Genomic DNA, 17,287 nt, shown 5'->3' on the forward strand with positions numbered 1-17,287 from the left:
ACTATCACCTCGCCTGCAGCAATGCAGAACAAACTGAGCAAAGGTTTGCACTAACATCATTTCACACTCATGAAACTGCCTTGACAGTTCATTGAGAGAAAATAGAGATGAGAGAAAATTAATTCCTTTATCTGCATTTTCATTCTGATTATAAAAGCAAACATTTTGCTGCCAATCGAAAGCACTCGTGAAAGCAGCAGTTCTGATGGAGCGATTGGATTCTGATGAAATGAATTTTGTTGGTCTACCTAAGTAAGAGTTTCTAAGAGCTGATTTAATTTTAGTAGCACGATGATAATATTGACATCTCAAACTTTAAGATTTTCATAATTGATTCCCACACAATTCATACAGAAATTTACATTTAACCTCAAACTCGGGCAACAGGAAAATTAAGAAACCAAAAAATGGAACAACTACTTTATTGTAAAAAAAAATACATATGATTATTTCACATTGGCTTCTTTTGAATAGTACTTTACTCACTGATTTTGTCCAGCACATATGCGGTTCTTGATACAATCCACTCATTTTCACCCTGCCTGTGAATTGAACTCCCGCCATCTGCCTGAAAGAAGGTATCATGGCCCGTGCAAAAAATATCACTGGCAAATTTAAGCACAATTCTAGACAAGCTGTTACCGGAATTGGAACAAAAAAATGAGCATCACGCTGATTGTAACAACTGTATTCTTGTTACCGGTCTGATAAAATATTCTTTTAATCTGCAGTGAAACAGGCACAAGGTATTGGAACTGATTCTATTGGTCAAGTCCAAATGTATTCAAGCACACAACAACAGAGGAAAAACTCCTTTAATCTACCATATGATCAAAATGAAAAAATATTCCGGTTGTTCTACTCTAAAGTATCCCTTTGATTCGAACGCCATTTTTATGAACATAGAAAAATCCTAAGCAGTGGCATTGATTTATTGAAATATATATACTCAATGTGATGAATACATTTGTAATTCCATCTCGTGATATTTTGTTTATTTCTCTTATTTTCAAGTGGCCAAAGACAGTTAAGGTAAGACGTTTAAATAGTCAAGTACTTTAACCCTATAGTACCAGTAACTAATTCATTCATTTTCAAGACTGATTATCCTTGTCAGGGTCATGTGAGTTCATCTCAGCTGACTTCAAGTGAATGGCAGACTATACATCTTAGACTGGTCGCCAGTCAGTCATGGGGCACACACAGAGACAGACAACTATTTGCACTCAAACCACGCCACCACCGAGTGGCAATCAAACCCAGGCAACATATGTTTCCTCCCACATCTAAAAAAACATGCATAAGATGGTTGAACGCTTTTTTTCCGGAAAAAAACACAACCAAAGTAACATTTGGGAAAAGTAATAATGTATTAAAATCACGATACATGTCATAGCGTAATGCGTGTATGTGATGGATTGTCCAATTGGTGTTTGATCTCAACATAGTGTACCCATCACCTAAAAAACATTGCTTGATGTATTTTAGGAGTGTTCGCAGTTGCATATTTGCATGCCTCGGAGAGGTTAAAGATTACATATACAGTATGTTCCATCCAGAACTAGCACATCTATTCATAAGGAAAGTGTAAATAAACCTACGCTGAACATGTACACGCCATATTTGTTTGTTGAGCCAAAGGGAACATATCTTAGTTCTCTGATTGGCTCTGGGCTCTTAAAGCCAACATTCCACAGTAACTTCCCCACTGGCCAAGTGTGGTGTCTCACTCACCTGGGCTCCCTGCACTCTGTAGAGCTGCCCACTCCAAGTTCACGCTTCCTCAGGCATCACTAATCTCATCGCGGGCTCCACGCTGGACTGAGATTTTGGTCGAACCATGTTTGTATCACTCACACTGGTTTTCTCTCTGCTTGGCTTCATTTCACTACATCCTACCTCTGGACAGGTACGTGCACTAGGAAGAAAATGACGGGGAAAATATAGTAGGTTTAAGATTAGATATTTTAATCCTTGCTCAGCGAGTTGTAGAGGGAAGCCTTGTGCCTGGCATCCCAAACGAAAGAGAAAACTTGGAAAGAGCTTTTGGTTACAAATTAGACGCAGAAAATTAGCAACAGTCTATAAATACACCAAATTTACATAGTTGTCACTCTTTAATATGCCTTTAAGCTTCTGAGTTTAATTGCAACTGACAGAAATGACAATGTTTTTTTCCCTACTTTTTACTTGTGAATTCCAACCGTGTGCCTTTCAATATACAGTGTGTGCCGCTCTAAGGAAATACGTACAGTATAAGATAAGTTTTTTGTGCATAGGAAAAAGAGACCAAGACGGGGGCCTTTACACCGACTTTGTACCGCATACCTGCATGCCTCTTGGGCGCTGAGCTAACGTCAACCGTACATGTGAAATGTGGTAGAAAGAGGCCTTTGACAAATACGCTATAAACACCAGCCAAGTCCCTAATGACCAAAGCTTCTCCAAACCTCGCTGCTGTCCACATCAGAAGTGTGTTTCCAACAAATATTGACTCTTCTTACGTAACTGTTGCAGGAAAACACATTTTTAGTTTGCCTGAAAACATGCATGAGGTGACAGGGCACATGAAGAATGGAGATTAACAGTTTGAAATTTTCCAAACTCCTACATCAGTGGTTGATCCCTCTTTTCGTAATGAATTCAAGTAGCAATTCATTCATCATAATCTCATTTATCACATCTTTTTGCATGCACAATTGAGTGCAAATCTTCCATGGATCAAGTCCTAAAAGTCTTATAAATGGTACATTTTGTTCCAGCTCTTGATTGAGCAAGTGAGGAGTGACCTAGCATACGTCAGTACGTTCAATAATTTTCAACTTTTATCGGTTTTGCTGAATCTTCTCATTTTCCATGATACCATCTAGTTACATAAGTTTTTCCTCGCCATCTTTGACCAAACCACACCACACCACATCTGACAACAGGGAACATTCAGTCTCCGAGTTACAGTCAGACGCTTGTGAAAGGAGACATTTCATCATGCAAATGCTTAAGTTGCACAAACATACTCTGATCCAAGTATGTTTACTTCATTATCAAACAGCACACGCCTGTACTCTGCTGACGCTCAATAGTCTCGTATTTCCAACAGTTGATTTGAAGGATTTAGTCCTAACATTGACTCTGCACTTTTGGTCAGACCCACTCGATGCCTATCATGGACTATCCTGTTATATTTGTCTTTTTGCGACTGATCTTGTTTACAGATTTTTTTTCACAGTTCTTGATGTATATATGTAGCTATATAAAGCATATATATAAATATATGCACTATAAATACCCTAACCATAAACTGTTAAGGCTTTTTTTTCTAAAGTGAGTGATAGATGGCTAAACTTGCTGCGGTCTCATATTTGGATTCCAGGACTGTCCAAGCAGACTGGAAGTCCAAGGGTCCCTGAAGCAGATCCAGAAACTTCTCTCAGCTCATGAAGCCTCTTACTTGCAAAGTATGCGCAACCTAAGAAAGAAAATCAACTTACTACAGAGTAGCACGGGGAAGCACTCTTCAAGAACCATCAATAGTAAGAGAAACACTGTCTTAAAAGAATACTGTTTGTGTATCATGTTCATGTTCTGATTGATCATTCCTACAAGGCACCTGCCCAAAACCTGATGTGCCGCCAAATGGCAGAAAACTGGGCAAATCACATAGTGTGGGCCACGAGGTTCACTTTTTATGTGAGCCAGGCTATGAGCTCGTGGGTTCAGAAAGCAGAATCTGTCAGGAAAATCTGAGCTGGAGTGGCCAGCAGTCGATATGCAGAGGTGAGAGCGACCAATATTTGGCCAATAATGAACAGTACATTTAGTTAAAACAGTTTCACCGAGAAGGACATAATAACATTGAATTCCGCTGATTTGATCTAGTCAGTTACCCCTTCTCTCATCATTATACTTTTCTAAATCCGACCTTTTAAAATACAGTGGCATCCCCCCCACAAACCTCTGTCTTTATCTCTTCTTCACACAGAAGTCAACGAATGTGCATCCATCCCTTGCTTGAATGGTGGAACATGTTTGGATGACGTTAACCAGTTTAACTGCCTCTGCCCCAAAGGTTGGACTGGAGAAACCTGCCAAAGTCCTGTACCAACATGTATGTATAATAGTGTTGTCACAATATCATTATTCTTGTCTTCAATTGGATACCCGCATAATATACCTTCATACTGGTACTAAAAGAGAACCAAATGAATTTTCTTTTTTTAAATCGTACAAAATGAGACAGAAAAACACAACATAAGTTATTGTCAATTATTTAGCAGAGGAACACTTCTGCCACATTTAAATTGTGTAGTTCCACCTTGAAAAAGTGTAAGTGTAAAGTCCAGCACAGATTTATGTAAATCCAAAGACAACACTTTTTAATCCAGACATTCCCTGGTCCACTAAAGGAGATTACTCTGCTCAGTGGTTCAGTTTGCCAATACAAGCCAATACTACAAGCCACAACGTCGGATTTATTGAATTTATGCCTGAAGTCCTAGGCAGTTTCCGGGTGAGTGGCTGTCTTCTGCCCAGCGCACAGCTGTAGAATACAAAGAGACTTGATCCCTGAAGCCCAGTTTTATATTGCCTTTTCCCCCTTTTTTGCCATTTAAAGGTGTAATCAGTCCTTGGCTAGTGTGTGAAATCTAACACCAACTTCCAATGACCTTTTGTGACTTCCTCTTCAGTCTTTGCCACTATTACAAACACCTCGGCTGCTACATCCCCAGCCTCGGCTGCTACACTTGCAGCTGACACAGCTGGCTCCTTTGTGCGCCCATCACGGTGCAGCACCGTGCAGGGGACCACCCACTGCACCTGCGAGCCAGGATATACCATCTCCGGCAGAGACAGCACTACTTGCACCGGTATGACTAATCAGCCATGTCAAAGCTAAACCCTCAAGCAAGGTGTTTTTACATTGGATAAATGCGTTTTGCGTTACAGACATTGATGAATGTGAGCTGTTTCATAACGGGCAAGCTGGGAAACTCTGTTTACACACGTGCGTGAACACCGCTGGTGGTTACCGCTGCACTTGTCCTGCTGGATATAACGTGACTCGCGATGGACGCAGCTGTAAAGGTGCATTTCTGTTCTGATATTTTTTTTTAGCCTTGTAGAATTTTCATATTTTTCACATATTGGTATGCACCAAACTTTTTGGAAAGCTGCAATTTGTTCCTGGAAGAGAATATTTGGATTCTGAATGCAAATCTCTTAGTGGTAATGGGAACAGTTTCTTCATTTTTCAAATTAAATCAAGTCATTTCCTTCCAATTGATAATACAGATAGATTCTCTACAATCGCTAGAGTTGAAGTGTGTTCTGCTTAGGTTACCTTGTCATATAGTCACAAAAGATTTGTTGCTTTTTCGATTGCTTAATCTTATTCACTACTGTTGGTGGCAATAGAGGTCCAATCCATTTAACCTGGGAGTGGTTGGGAGCCATATTTTTTGATGAGTGATGTCAACAATGGCAGCCAATAGGTATTTAAAGAAAAAGTTAATCAATCAGAAAGCTGTGGCTGCATATTCAGAAAGATAAACAGTAATGAAACAACGTATATGGGTGCGTGTGCTGTCTTTAATTTAATGCAATTAATGGCTTACTTCCTAGTGATGTCAACTGACCCCTTGGCACCGAAAAGAACTTGTAACCTTAAGGTGAAAGGGTCAAAAGGGTAACAGCCTCTTTTCCTGAGTGCATCTCGCAGCGCGCCAAGTGCATTTGTTCACTCCTCTAAATTGATTCCTCGCACAAGAGGTGATGAATGATACATTTGTGCCCGCTGTGTGGCTCCTGCCTTTTTGCAGACATCGATGAGTGCGCCAGCAGACAAAACAACTGCACCAGGGATCAAACGTGCATCAACACATACGGCGGTTTCCAATGTGTTCGTGTCGACTGTCCGAAAAACCCTCACGCTTCTTATGTCAAAACATCACCAATGTAAGTGAGATTGTGAGTGGGGATGATTGTCTGTCTTTATGTGCCCTACGGCTGACTGACGACCAGTCCTAGGGTGTAGTCTGCCTTTCAAGTCAGCTGGGATAGGCTCCAACAACCCTTACGAGGATACACGATATAGAAAATGAATCAATGAATGTTAGACATTAAATGCAAATCTTTTGTAGCTTAAGTGGAATTCAATAGTACTGTACATGATTATGTACTATGGTGGACTTAAAAAGTAGCTCATGTAAATGAATCAATCTTTTGCGAAACACTATTGTCAGCCACGTATCACTGATGATATTTGCACCACACTCTGAGTACTGCTTTACTACAACTTTAAAATTATTGGCGATACTATAAAAAAAAGGTGTGGGTTTTTTTAATCCTTGAAGATAAAGTTTCTACTTTTACTGAAGCTGTCAAGTCAAACTGCAATAAAATACTATGTAAAACTATCTCTACAACAACAACAACAACAAAAATTGGATAGAGCTCTCGCATTGTTTCAATTTCAGCTCTGCCTTGTCACTAACGCTTGTGATCCTTTTTTTCAAGGCGCTGTGAGCGTAATCCCTGCCCCGTGGATAACAAGCTTTGTTCTCAGGCTCCAAATTCCTACTCCTACCACTACCTGGCAGTTGTATCCAACCTGTCGGCTCCCCGTGTCATGTTTCGGGTTTCAGCGTTGCGTCCAATAGGCGACGCGCTTCGCTTCTCCCTTCTGGGTGGAAGGCAAGCTCGACGTCACTTCACCGTCCAGCGTTCGGATCGCCTGACAGGTCAGCTGATGCTGAGTAGCCCAGTGCAAGGCCCCGCCACTCTGGAAGCTGAAGTAGAGATGAGTGAGCTGGAAAGACGGCTTCAGCTTGGCAGGTACATCACCAAAGTCACCCTGTTTGTTTCCCCGTATGAGTTTTGAAACAAAGACGGGGGGGAGGAGCATATGCAGTACTTGCACCAATAAATAGTTGCTTAAGGGTTTATGGGTTAAACAAAAAGCTGCATTTAATGTAGTGATAATTATAGCTGTTCTTGCACTGCTGGATGTAATAGAGGGCTTTGTCATGAAGCAATAATACATTGTTACAGAAATGATAATGTATTGCAATATTTTATGGATTCAGTGAAAAGTATTCATTGTGTATTTATGACTATCCTATCATAATTTTCACATGGGTTGCCATTGGTGGCAATAGATGTCCAGTGTGTTTGAACTATGACCAGCCCTCTTAGTTTAAATGCATGGGGCATCTATCCCCATCAATAGCACTGAAACATTCTGTTCAACAGAACTGTGTTGTTTATTTAATTGTTTTTTTTTAATTTGTTAAAACAGCTATACGTAATATTAAGTATTGTTTAGTAAAAAAAATGTCATCAGACATCTTTTACCCAAGGAATAGAAACTTCAAACTGATCAACTTTGTGTTCTAATACCCATTATTTTCAAATATACAATAAACCTATAAAAATCAAGTTTTTGTTCCTATACCAGCCCAAAAAGCTTGCTAGCTAAGTACAATTAAATGGGATCAGATTTCTAACAACTGCAGTGTATCAGTCAATTTTGAGAGTGAATTGAAATGAGATTATTATTTTTTAGTATTCAATTTGCGTGACATTTTTGTTTGTTGGTGTGAGTTTTTCAAATGTAAAATGGTTACCTTGACATAAAAGTGTTAACTAATGAAAGCACTTGTCCTAAATTTTCTTGTATGCAATAACATGTGAGCCTTTTTTCAACTTGCTAGTTTACAAAAATGGATGAATACAATAATATTAAATTGCGTGAACAACCATTGTGTTGATTTTCATGTTGGAAAAGAATGTATAATATTCACGCAGGTCCTTTGTATATTTGGTTTTGGTGGAACTGAAAAGTGTGTGTGGGCTGTCGCAACACTTTCTGTGCCGAAAAAGCCCACAGTGCAGGGCTGTTCTCCAAATACAGACTCCTCAAAGAGCCACTGTGCTCTAACAGTGCATGAATAAACGTATTGCTCAAATTTGCCAAAATAACCTGCACGGTCCCGTTCATGTAAAACAGGGTATGTTTGTGTCTTGGAAAACATATATACTGTAAGTATCCTCATGAATGGTTTGTGAATGTTGTGCAATAATCCAATCAAGAACTGTCAAGGACAAGTACTGTAAGGTATGTAGTAGTTAGTGAGGGAATGTTGCCACCAAACAAGATGTGTTCAGGTGCTGATGGTGCCCCATGCTGTGACTGCTCTGACTCATGACAACACTGGTGAACGGAGGGCTAGTCATCCTTAGAAAAGCTATGAAAAGAAGCAGATGGAGAGTGATGGCTCAAAAGAAAAAACCCCTTATAGATGACCAGTCACAATAATTCTTCACTACCTGTGAAATAGTGACTGAATTAAACGTTTTATTTACATTGAAAAGAATTCTCTCACTCTCCTTCCCCAATCTGAGGCTAATTTTGCGACCTGGGCGGATAACCTTCTCGGTGGATTCCGATCACAACTCAACGATTGCAGCTGAAAGGCGAGCGTGACCTCCCTTTTGCTCCCGTGTGATTCATTCATGGAAGAAAAAAAAACTGTGCTTACAAAACAGACTCAGGAAGGCTGGCAACAAAACGTGGAACCATAAACACACTTCATTTCTCTTGTGGGATCACAATATAACACGTGACATAATATTTAGCTCTATTTATCAAAAAGGTTACCGGCATTTTGTTTAGACACCTGGCAGTATAATTTTGAAGAAGAAAAAAGTGGGCTCTCGTGCACCCCCAAACAGATAGCGCCCCGGGCGGTCGCCCACTTTGCCTATGGCAAAAACAGTGCCTGCCAATCTTTAGCAATTGGCCTGGTGTCCTTTCCCAATTATTTGCAAATTTTTGCTTACTGCTTCTTAACAAGATACTAATAGTCTCCCTTAAGCGCACATACACCGACCTGTTTGTCCTCTCTAGCCTTTTGGTTATTTGTTAAAGCCTTCAAAAATATGCTTTGCCTTTGAAAAGTATGAATGCACTGTATTCATGCAAGGGAAGATGCCTACTGCACAGCAAACCCATTCCTTTGGACAATTCCTTAACATTTTATTGCAGCATATTCATTTTACTTATTGGCTGCCATTGCCCGTGATAAATGTCCAATCTATTTCGAGTGGGAGGGGCCGTTTGTATAATGTTGCCAGCAGATCTCCCAGTCAAAATAGATTAGGAATCCCAGACAGTCCCAGTTTAAATCGCTTTGATGTCTGTCGTTGTCAATGGCAAGAAACGACTTAATGAATTAATTTATAGCTTCTTTGCTTTTTCAAATACGAAGAAATACCGCCACCTACTGTTCAGATTCATAAGGGCACATACTCAAAGTATTTTCATTGTACTAGTAACAACAGACGCCTCGAAAATTAATATTTTTAAAAACAGTTACCAAACCCAAAATTGAATAATGACAAGATTCAGTCGATTAATGGTGTTTCTTTTAATTTTTTTTGTACTAATTTGACAAAACATCTCACATGGGTAGGCGTGGTACATCATTTATTCTTTACATACCAAGGACTTTAAATCGGACACAATATAAAGTCGAACTGCATTAAAGTCCAGTTTTCAAACAATTGCGTAAAGAATAGTGAAACAAATTTGCTGAAATTTGACTGTTGTGTAGTCGCAAGACTGTCTAATTTTTTTCCGATGGTGCTTAATCTATATGTTTTTGTTTTTAAAAATGCGTAGTGTGCAGGCTGCTCACTACCGACTCAATTATGAAGTTTTTAAGAAATGAAAATGAAATAAAAGACAATAGCCAACTTTCCTGGCTCCTCCCAATGACTTCCCCCCACACTTCCATTTTCCCAAGGAAAGGGCTTATAGTATCTTTTTTTCCCGTTATTATCTTGAGCAACATCCAAGTAAGTAACCTATAATTGATCATCTTAACTAAACGAAATGATCGCGTGATTATCAACACTGCACGTTATACGGCATCCATTAGGAAAAGAATTGAAACTTCTCTGAAACTCTCAGGTTTCTCTTGTTTTTGTTCCGATTTCTGCAAAGTAGCCGTGAAAGTTAGCTTAGCTTTTTAATAAACACGACGAGCGCGTGAACTGCAAGATCTCGAATTGCGACAAAAGATAGGAAAATGTCAACTTTATTTAACTCATTTCCCACTAGTTGAGTCGACTGGTAAAGTTAACCACTCGTGGATTTCTATGGATAATGCCGTAGGTTTTGAAATATCGACATTGTAGATATTTTCGCTGCCAACCTATCCCCGGTTCAAATAGTTTGGGCATCTATCGCCGTCAATGTCAATAACACATGATCATTCATATAGCAAGCCTTCCCAGTGCCAATAAATTTGACGTCTATGGTCGTCATTGTCAGCCAATGATCACATGTCAGTAAGTAGCTTATCAGCTATTTTTTTTCAAAGTACTATCATTACATGCTCAACTAAACTATTTATGATGGAAACAGGCCACCTAAATCTTGATCTGTTAAAAAATCAGATTGAGTATTGCATTTTTTTAACTGCAACTGCTTATGTCATGATTTGATTTCTTGAAAACGGTTATGGAAATGTTGTAGTATTTGTCACATTTTTAGACGTTAGCTATTAGTAGCCATTTATAATAGTTTGACTTTAATATTCATCTGATAACCTCGCTATTTACTTTGTGTTCTTATAGCCAGATGCTCCGTGATGGCCTCCAAGATGATCCAGTCATAGTTGTGACATTGTAGCAGAAATGTCTCCCAAAGTTCCAGGCGGCCAAGGCAAAGGGGAATATTCATCAGTCCAGGTTGCGGTGCGAGTGCGCCCGTTGCTTCCTAAAGAACTTCTCCACTGTCACGAGAGCTGCATCACAGTGGACTCAGAACTCCACAGAGTTACCCTTGGACACGACAGGCATTTCCTATGTGACTTCCTTTTCGAAGAAACCTGCTGCCAAGAGGAGGTTTATTCCGCATCAGTCCAGTCTCTTATTGACGCCTTCTTTCAAGGTTTCAATGCAACGGTCTTTGCTTATGGACAGACAGGTTCAGGCAAGACGTATACTATTGGAGAAGCTAATATATGTAAGTTGTACATGTTGATGCGTGCATCTTTTATTTATACAAATGAAAGAAAAAACAGATAACATTGTGTAACTAACTTTCTTTTTTAGCATCATTTCGTGATGAAGAGCAAGGCATCATTCCAAGGGCTGTCGCGGATGTCTTCAAGCTTCTGGATGAAAATGACCTCTCAGATTTCTCTGTCCGAGTTTCCTATTTGGAAGTTTACAAAGAGGAATTCAAGGACTTGTTGGAGGTGGAAACTGCAAGCAAGGACATTCACATCCGAGAGGATAAGGGAGCCATTGGTACGACATTTTCTGTCTTTTGCGGCTTGTTTATACATTGTGAACTTCTCGTGTATGACTCCTGTATTTGTTGTCACGTTTTTTTGCAGTCCTGTGCGGTGTAAAAGAATGTGTAGTAGAAGGTCTCGATGAGGTTTTGAGTTTACTGGAATCGGGAAACACAGCCAGACACACCGGTGCAACCCAAATGAATCCAAACTCCAGCCGTTCCCACACCATTTTCACACTATACATGGATCAACGACGGGGGAGTTTGCGTCTCTATGGGAGCGGCTCAGGTGGCGGTCCCCAAATGTTGTCTTCCAAGTTCCATTTTGTGGACTTGGCCGGCTCAGAGCGCATATTGAAAACGGGCAACACTGGTGAACGACTTAAGGAGAGCATACAGATTAACAGTGGTCTACTTGCCCTTGGAAACGTTATTGGAGCCCTCGGGGACCCCAAAAGGAAAGGCTCTCACATACCGTACAGAGATTCAAAGATTACAAGGTGATTGTTATTCTTTATGGTCTATCAATATGACATCTACAATTTGGTTTCATTTCATTTTTTCATCACTGTTTTCACACAGGATCCTAAAAGACTCTTTGGGAGGAAATTCAAAAACCCTGATGATCGCCTGCATCAGCCCATCTTCGTCAGACTTTGACGAAAGCCTGAATACACTAAACTACGCCACAAGAGCCCGCAATATTCAGAATCGGGCCACAGTCAACTGCAAGCGGGAACCGGACAGGATAGAGGGACTGGAACAACAAATCAAGGCCCTCCGCAGAGCCCTGGAAAACCGCCATCGTTCCGAGACCCGCCTCATTTCCCACGCCGATCCCAACAGGAGGCCGCGACTTGGCGAAGGAGAGATTAGCAGGCTCCAAGTTCAGGGGGCCCACTACCGAACCTGCACCGACACCGCTTACAGGTTATAACTTTCCTTTTATACATTGCTTTTTCACCTTTCTTGGTTATGATGGGCCATTCCAGAATTGGACCTCAAAATTCTACAAAAAAAAATAACCTTCACTTTTTACTGTAATTCAATGAATCTTTTCATAGTTTTTTTTCAATCATTTTATATTTTAAGATTTGAACTCTGAACAAGTAAATTGAATCTGAACTGCATATTTTAGTGTTTTCTATGTGAATTATTTAGAATTTGAAGGCCATGACTTCATATGATCCCCAATACTAGAATTCCCTTTTTAACACTTGATTAGATTGCTACGCGAGCTCCAGAATGAAGGAGTTTTGACATCAGAACAGAGTCTGAGAGTAAAGGAGTGGCTCTGCTCTGTGGAGGAAGAACGAAGTCGACTGACAACCGCATCTGGACCAGACAGTGGTATTGACAACGGTTCTACTGAGGAAAGTATCGCTTTACGGAGGGAGAGGCCTTCTGTTAATAACCAGGTGGGTCTCTTGGACTGATTTTTTTAACAACAATTGATGTTTTCAACCAGCCCCATCATTGGCAGTGATTGGGGCTAGTTCTTTTATTTAAAAAGAAAATCTCTATTCATGCTATATGAATGCAGGATTCAGATTATTCAGAGGAAAGATGGGGCTATGAGCATGACAGTGTGAAAGATGGTGGGAAGAATGAGACGGTAGCAAAGCTTCAATCACAAGTCCAGCGTCTGGAGAGTGAGAATACAGACTTTCTGGCAGCTCTGGAAGACGCCATGGAGCAATACAAGTTGCAGGTCTCCATTTGTCACTTTCATGAGAGCATGGTGATGTATAGTTGTAGTTTAGAGTTACACTGTCAAAACCGATGTACAGTGATTCGGTTAAAAAGATTGGAATTTTCTTAAATGCAGAGTTTTTTCAGTTTTCGATTTTCTTGTGATTTGTATGACAAATTAGTTTGTTGTCTCTTTCAGAGTGATAAGCTGCAGGACCAACAGGATCTAATTGCAGATTTGCAGTGTCTGCTAGCCAATCCTAATGTGCGTAGCTTGGGGCTTAATTTGTACTCACGGCCGCACACCGCCCCCATTAGCTCTATGCAACTCAACCAAAATGGAAGTTCGCAGGTAACCAACCATTCTCCAGAGCTGAGAGTTTGAGACCCCCTGTTAAAGATTGAAGGTGTAACTAACAAAAGGTATTTTACAATGGTAATTTAAATGGTGTCTTTTCCTCGACAGGGTGATGATCAAGATTTCTCTCTCTATGAAGACCGGTTGATTTCAGGTGGAGCAGAAATTCTTGCGATCAAAGACGAGGGCGCTCAGTGTAACCATTACAAAGTGACACAGAGGTTTGTAAAGAGTTTACGAAATTGCATGAAGCTCATATCATTCATGACCTAACTGTGTTGCCATATATGCATGATTTTTTTCTCATATAAAAACATATCTAGTAACAGGCTGGTGAACCAAACCTGTTCCAAGAAAGACATGGTCTTAAGTGGACGAACAATGGGTGGAAGAGGGTCTCATCCAGTTGATCCTGAGCAACATCCACTTTTAAGCAGAAAATCATGTAAGTATAATAAATAAACCAGTGTAAGGCAGGTCACATCAACACCAAGCAGATTTCTTTATAGAAGTTCAAATTCATCCCTGGTATGATTTTTCAGCCAACTCCAGTATGGGTGAGACATCTCTACGCGATACTCTAAGAGGCTTCGAGGGAGTTTCAGAGGCGGATCTTCTTCAGGCCCAGCAGAAGATAAGAGAGCTGTCAGTAACTATCCGCATGAAAGAAGAACTCATCAAGGAGCTAGTCAAAACAGGTTTGCATTTAAAAGAATGCTCTCTACGGATTTGAAGTGTGCTTTAAGCTCTTGCCTTTTCCAGGCAAAGATGCTCAGTCCCTAAACAAGCAGTACAGTCACAAGATCACAGCTCTGGAAAATGAGGCGGCGCAGGCGCGGCAGGAACTGCACGAAGCTCAAAGGCAACTTCAGGAGCTGGAGAGACAGGAGAGAGGGATTAGCGCTTCAGACAAGACTAGAGCTCAGGAATGTCGACGAAAGATTGCGGCCGCTCAGAGCAAAGTTCAGGTTTGTCCAAAGAGATGACGTACCGGCGTCCTTGTCCTTTTTAATATTTTGGATAGAGCATTTGAACATATCTCTTTGGACATCAAGGTGCTCAGTCAACGCCAGAGGGATACGGCCCATCTCGCTAATTTGCCCGCGCAAAGTGAGCGTCGGGTGCTCGAGCTGGAACGCAGTGTTCAGTCGATGAGGCAACAGCAGGAGCTTCTGCAGAAGCGACTACGGGAGGAAAGTCAGCAGAAACGTCGTCTAGAGACGGAGATGCAACGCAGAACTCACAGAGTCAAGGTCGTTGTTTGTATCTTTTTTTGTTATTGTTTATTATTCCAGAAATGAGGTATTCAGACTACGTTATGATTTTATTAGGAACTTGAGATCAAAAATGAGCAACAGCAAAAAATTCTGAAGATCAAGACTGAGGAGATTGCTGCCTTCCAGAGGCAGAGACGTAGTGGCAGCAATGGCTCTGTCATCTCGCTTGAGGAGCAACAGGTACTGCGGACTGGCCATCTTGTGGTTTCAAATCCACACTGGCTCATGGCGTCAATCCTGTTTGAGCAGAAGATAGAGGAGCAGAAGCGCTGGCTGGATGAGGAGATGGAGCGTGTGCTGGACCAAAGAAGAGGGCTGGAGGATCTGGAAGGAGAGCTCACTAAACGTGAGGAAATCCTGGCCAAGAAAGAAGCCTTGTTACAAGAGCGCAGTGGCCTTGAAACCAAGAGGCTCCGGTCTAGTCAGGTATTTCTGTAGCCTGTGAGTCGATATGGGAAAAACTGCGACTTTTTGACATATTAATTTAACTCCCCAGGCACTGAGCAAAGATCTGGTGACTCTCACTGGCCGCATTGAGACACTGGAGCAGGAACTGAGCGAAAGGAATGGCCTTCTGCGCAGCGGCAGCGCACAGGACTCCCAACAAATCAGACAAGAGATTAATAACCTACGTCAAGAGAAAGATTCCTTGCTTAAACAGAGAGTGGAGCTGGACGACAAACTGCGCCAGGGAAATCTGCTCTCGCCAGAGGTCAGATTGCAGAACCGGCGTTTTGCACGTGGATTAAATCTCAGGCTTTTCTTCGTGTTTGAAAGCAGGAGGAGCGAACTGTATTTCAGCTGGATGAGGCCATTGAAGCTCTGGATGCAGCCATCGAGTACAAGAATGAAGCAATCACCCAGCGACAGAGACAGCTCAGGGCGTCTGCTAGCATGTTGTCCCAATGGGAGATGAATCTCATGGCCAAACTCAGCTACTTGTCGGCCTCCGAAACAAGAGCTCTGCTGTGCAAGTATTTTGACAAGGTTTGTTTGTCGTGGCCGAATTTGCCTATGCACGGTTGGAACGTTCTCATTGGGAGAGTTCTTGAATATAAGAGCTATATTTTATTATTATTATTTTTTTGGTCGAAAAAGATTGAGCTATCAAGTTTCCCTTCTTGTACGGAGCAGGTTAAGACCACACTCCAGGAGAAGAATGCCATCCCATAACAAAGAGCAGTCTTAGTGTTGTAGTTGTAGAAGTAAGCAGTATTTTACAAACTACACAATGGATCACGGGGGCTGTATCCTTGTGAGGGAGGATAAGTGGCACTGAAGAAGAATGAATTTTAAACTTTTAAATTCCGCACCACAAATATTATCATTTTCTGATGTGTTTTTCCTGCAGGTGGTGTCTCTGCGCGAGGAAGAGCGGAAGCTGCAACTGGCGCTGGCCGACCTAGAAATGCAACTGGACGAGAGGCAGCAGCTTGTTCAGTGGCTGGAGAACGCGCTTGACCGCGCACAGCTCGACACGGACCGGAGGCTCACGCAACAGCAGAAGGAGCACGAGAGGAGTGTCCAGCTCTTGCTGAAGCAGTGTCGAGGTGTGCGTCCGTCTGATGTGGAAATTAAGTCACATTCTAACTTCACAAACCTGTTTTCTGTGCAGAGCAAATGGACGAGGGCCTGGCAGGGAGACAGAGGCAGTTTGAGGCGTGGATCCACGGCCTCAGTAAGGAGCTTAACCACTACAAGGCTGCAAATCTGGAACTGAGCAACAAATTGAGGGAGCTCTGTGGCTCGGTCAGCCAGCCAAAAGAGCAGGTTAAAGGTACGTGTCACCCGTGAGCTTTGTTCTTAAACAACGGGAAAGTTTTATTCAAACCGTTCTCTTGTTTTGTTTAGCCCTGCCTTGTAATGGCAAAGCACTAGGTGTCGCCACTATGGATAATCACGGGGGTAGAGGGACACCAGTAAGTGAAAAATCTACCAAATCAAGAGAGGAAATGCGAGAGCTGGTCAACGCCCCTCTGCCGTCCATATGGAGGCGCTCTTCTCTCCCCACCGAGGAACCGGCCGTCATGGAGGAGCTGTGGCTTCGGACGGGCTCCGATGGTCCCGTCAACCGAGTGGTTCAGAGCGGACCGAGCACGTCCAGCCTTCCGACGTCACTGCCGGCCATGAGGTCTCGGAGGGAGTCCCGCCGCAGCAGCCTCAACGTCGGACCGATCAATTCGAACAATACTTTGATAGACTTGAGGAAAAATCTGGCCTGAGGAAAAAAAACTAATAAGTGTTCTGTTATAGTAATTATTGTAGCTTTGATATTGTTCTCTGTATTTTTATATATTTGTATTTAATTTTGTAATGGACTGATTTTTATACAAAGCACTTTGACTATGCTAGTTTCTGCGTCTCATAAAATGCCTTCTAAAAGTCCTGGTTAGCTCTGCTTTGTAATCCGACTGAACTTTTCCCACTTGAAGGTACAATAAAGTACTAAGTATGATCTGGGAGTGAAAATAGACAAAACAACATATACTACTGACTAATCTTGGAGAGTGGTGTCCCAGTGGATAAGTCATCAGTTTCCCACTTCTTTGCTCTTGGGTTCAAATCCTAGTGCATGCAAAGATTTTCCCAATAGTATTCAGGTAAATGAAAGAGACAAAAGTATAAGTACTACTGCCTTCTCTTATAGGGTGGTGG

General features: G+C 41.6%; 2 protein-coding genes across 5 annotated transcripts in view; both read left to right on the plus strand.

Annotated features, from left to right (window-relative positions):
* The window catches only part of LOC144194588 (fibulin-7), a 59,442-nt gene extending 51,505 nt beyond the window's left edge, over positions 1 to 7,937 (plus strand). For 3 of the 4 annotated variants that reach the window (XM_077713753.1, XM_077713755.1, XM_077713754.1), the window contains 7 exons: positions 3,371 to 3,530; positions 3,604 to 3,774; positions 3,980 to 4,105; positions 4,686 to 4,865; positions 4,945 to 5,082; positions 5,817 to 5,952; positions 6,514 to 7,937. In XM_077713753.1, the coding sequence (XP_077569879.1) occupies positions 3,458 to 3,530; positions 3,604 to 3,774; positions 3,980 to 4,105; positions 4,686 to 4,865; positions 4,945 to 5,082; positions 5,817 to 5,952; positions 6,514 to 6,877 (1,188 nt within the window). In that variant the 5' untranslated portion in view covers positions 3,371 to 3,457 and the 3' untranslated portion in view covers positions 6,878 to 7,937. Of the gene's footprint in view, positions 1 to 1,718; positions 1,910 to 3,370; positions 3,531 to 3,603; positions 3,775 to 3,979; positions 4,106 to 4,685; positions 4,866 to 4,944; positions 5,083 to 5,816; positions 5,953 to 6,513 lie in introns of those variants that run through there. The other variant, XM_077713752.1, reaches the window with a different exon arrangement.
* Positions 7,938 to 9,655: 1,718 nt separating this feature from the next.
* Positions 9,656 to 17,087, plus strand: kif7 (kinesin family member 7). Its single transcript, XM_077714109.1, has 20 exons — positions 9,656 to 9,855; positions 10,639 to 11,029; positions 11,119 to 11,316; positions 11,406 to 11,805; positions 11,888 to 12,235; positions 12,531 to 12,723; positions 12,849 to 13,016; positions 13,197 to 13,349; positions 13,464 to 13,576; positions 13,679 to 13,800; positions 13,898 to 14,053; positions 14,118 to 14,323; positions 14,411 to 14,608; positions 14,687 to 14,812; positions 14,882 to 15,058; positions 15,129 to 15,344; positions 15,413 to 15,619; positions 15,984 to 16,182; positions 16,248 to 16,409; positions 16,484 to 17,087. The coding sequence occupies exons 2-20, from the start codon at positions 10,699 to 10,701 to the stop codon at positions 16,852 to 16,854; spliced, it is 4,044 nt and encodes a 1,347-aa protein (XP_077570235.1). The 5' UTR covers positions 9,656 to 9,855; positions 10,639 to 10,698; the 3' UTR covers positions 16,855 to 17,087.
* The last annotated feature ends 200 nt before the right edge of the window (positions 17,088 to 17,287 follow it).

The sequence above is a fragment of the Stigmatopora nigra genome, chromosome 3 (assembly GCF_051989575.1).
Source record: "Stigmatopora nigra isolate UIUO_SnigA chromosome 3, RoL_Snig_1.1, whole genome shotgun sequence".
In the NCBI taxonomy this organism is placed as follows: Eukaryota; Metazoa; Chordata; class Actinopteri; order Syngnathiformes; family Syngnathidae; genus Stigmatopora; species Stigmatopora nigra.

Excerpts from the sequence above, each read along its gene's own strand:
- kif7 (XM_077714109.1), top strand. The coding sequence starts at position 10,699 with ATGTCTCCCAAAGTTCCAGGCGGCCAAGGCAAAGGGGAATATTCATCA. Across the intron at positions 13,017-13,196 it reads TGGAGCAATACAAGTTGCAG|AGTGATAAGCTGCAGGACCA; the intron begins GTCTCCATTTGT and ends TGTCTCTTTCAG. Across the intron at positions 14,609-14,686 it reads GCAGAACTCACAGAGTCAAG|GAACTTGAGATCAAAAATGA; the intron begins GTCGTTGTTTGT and ends TGATTTTATTAG.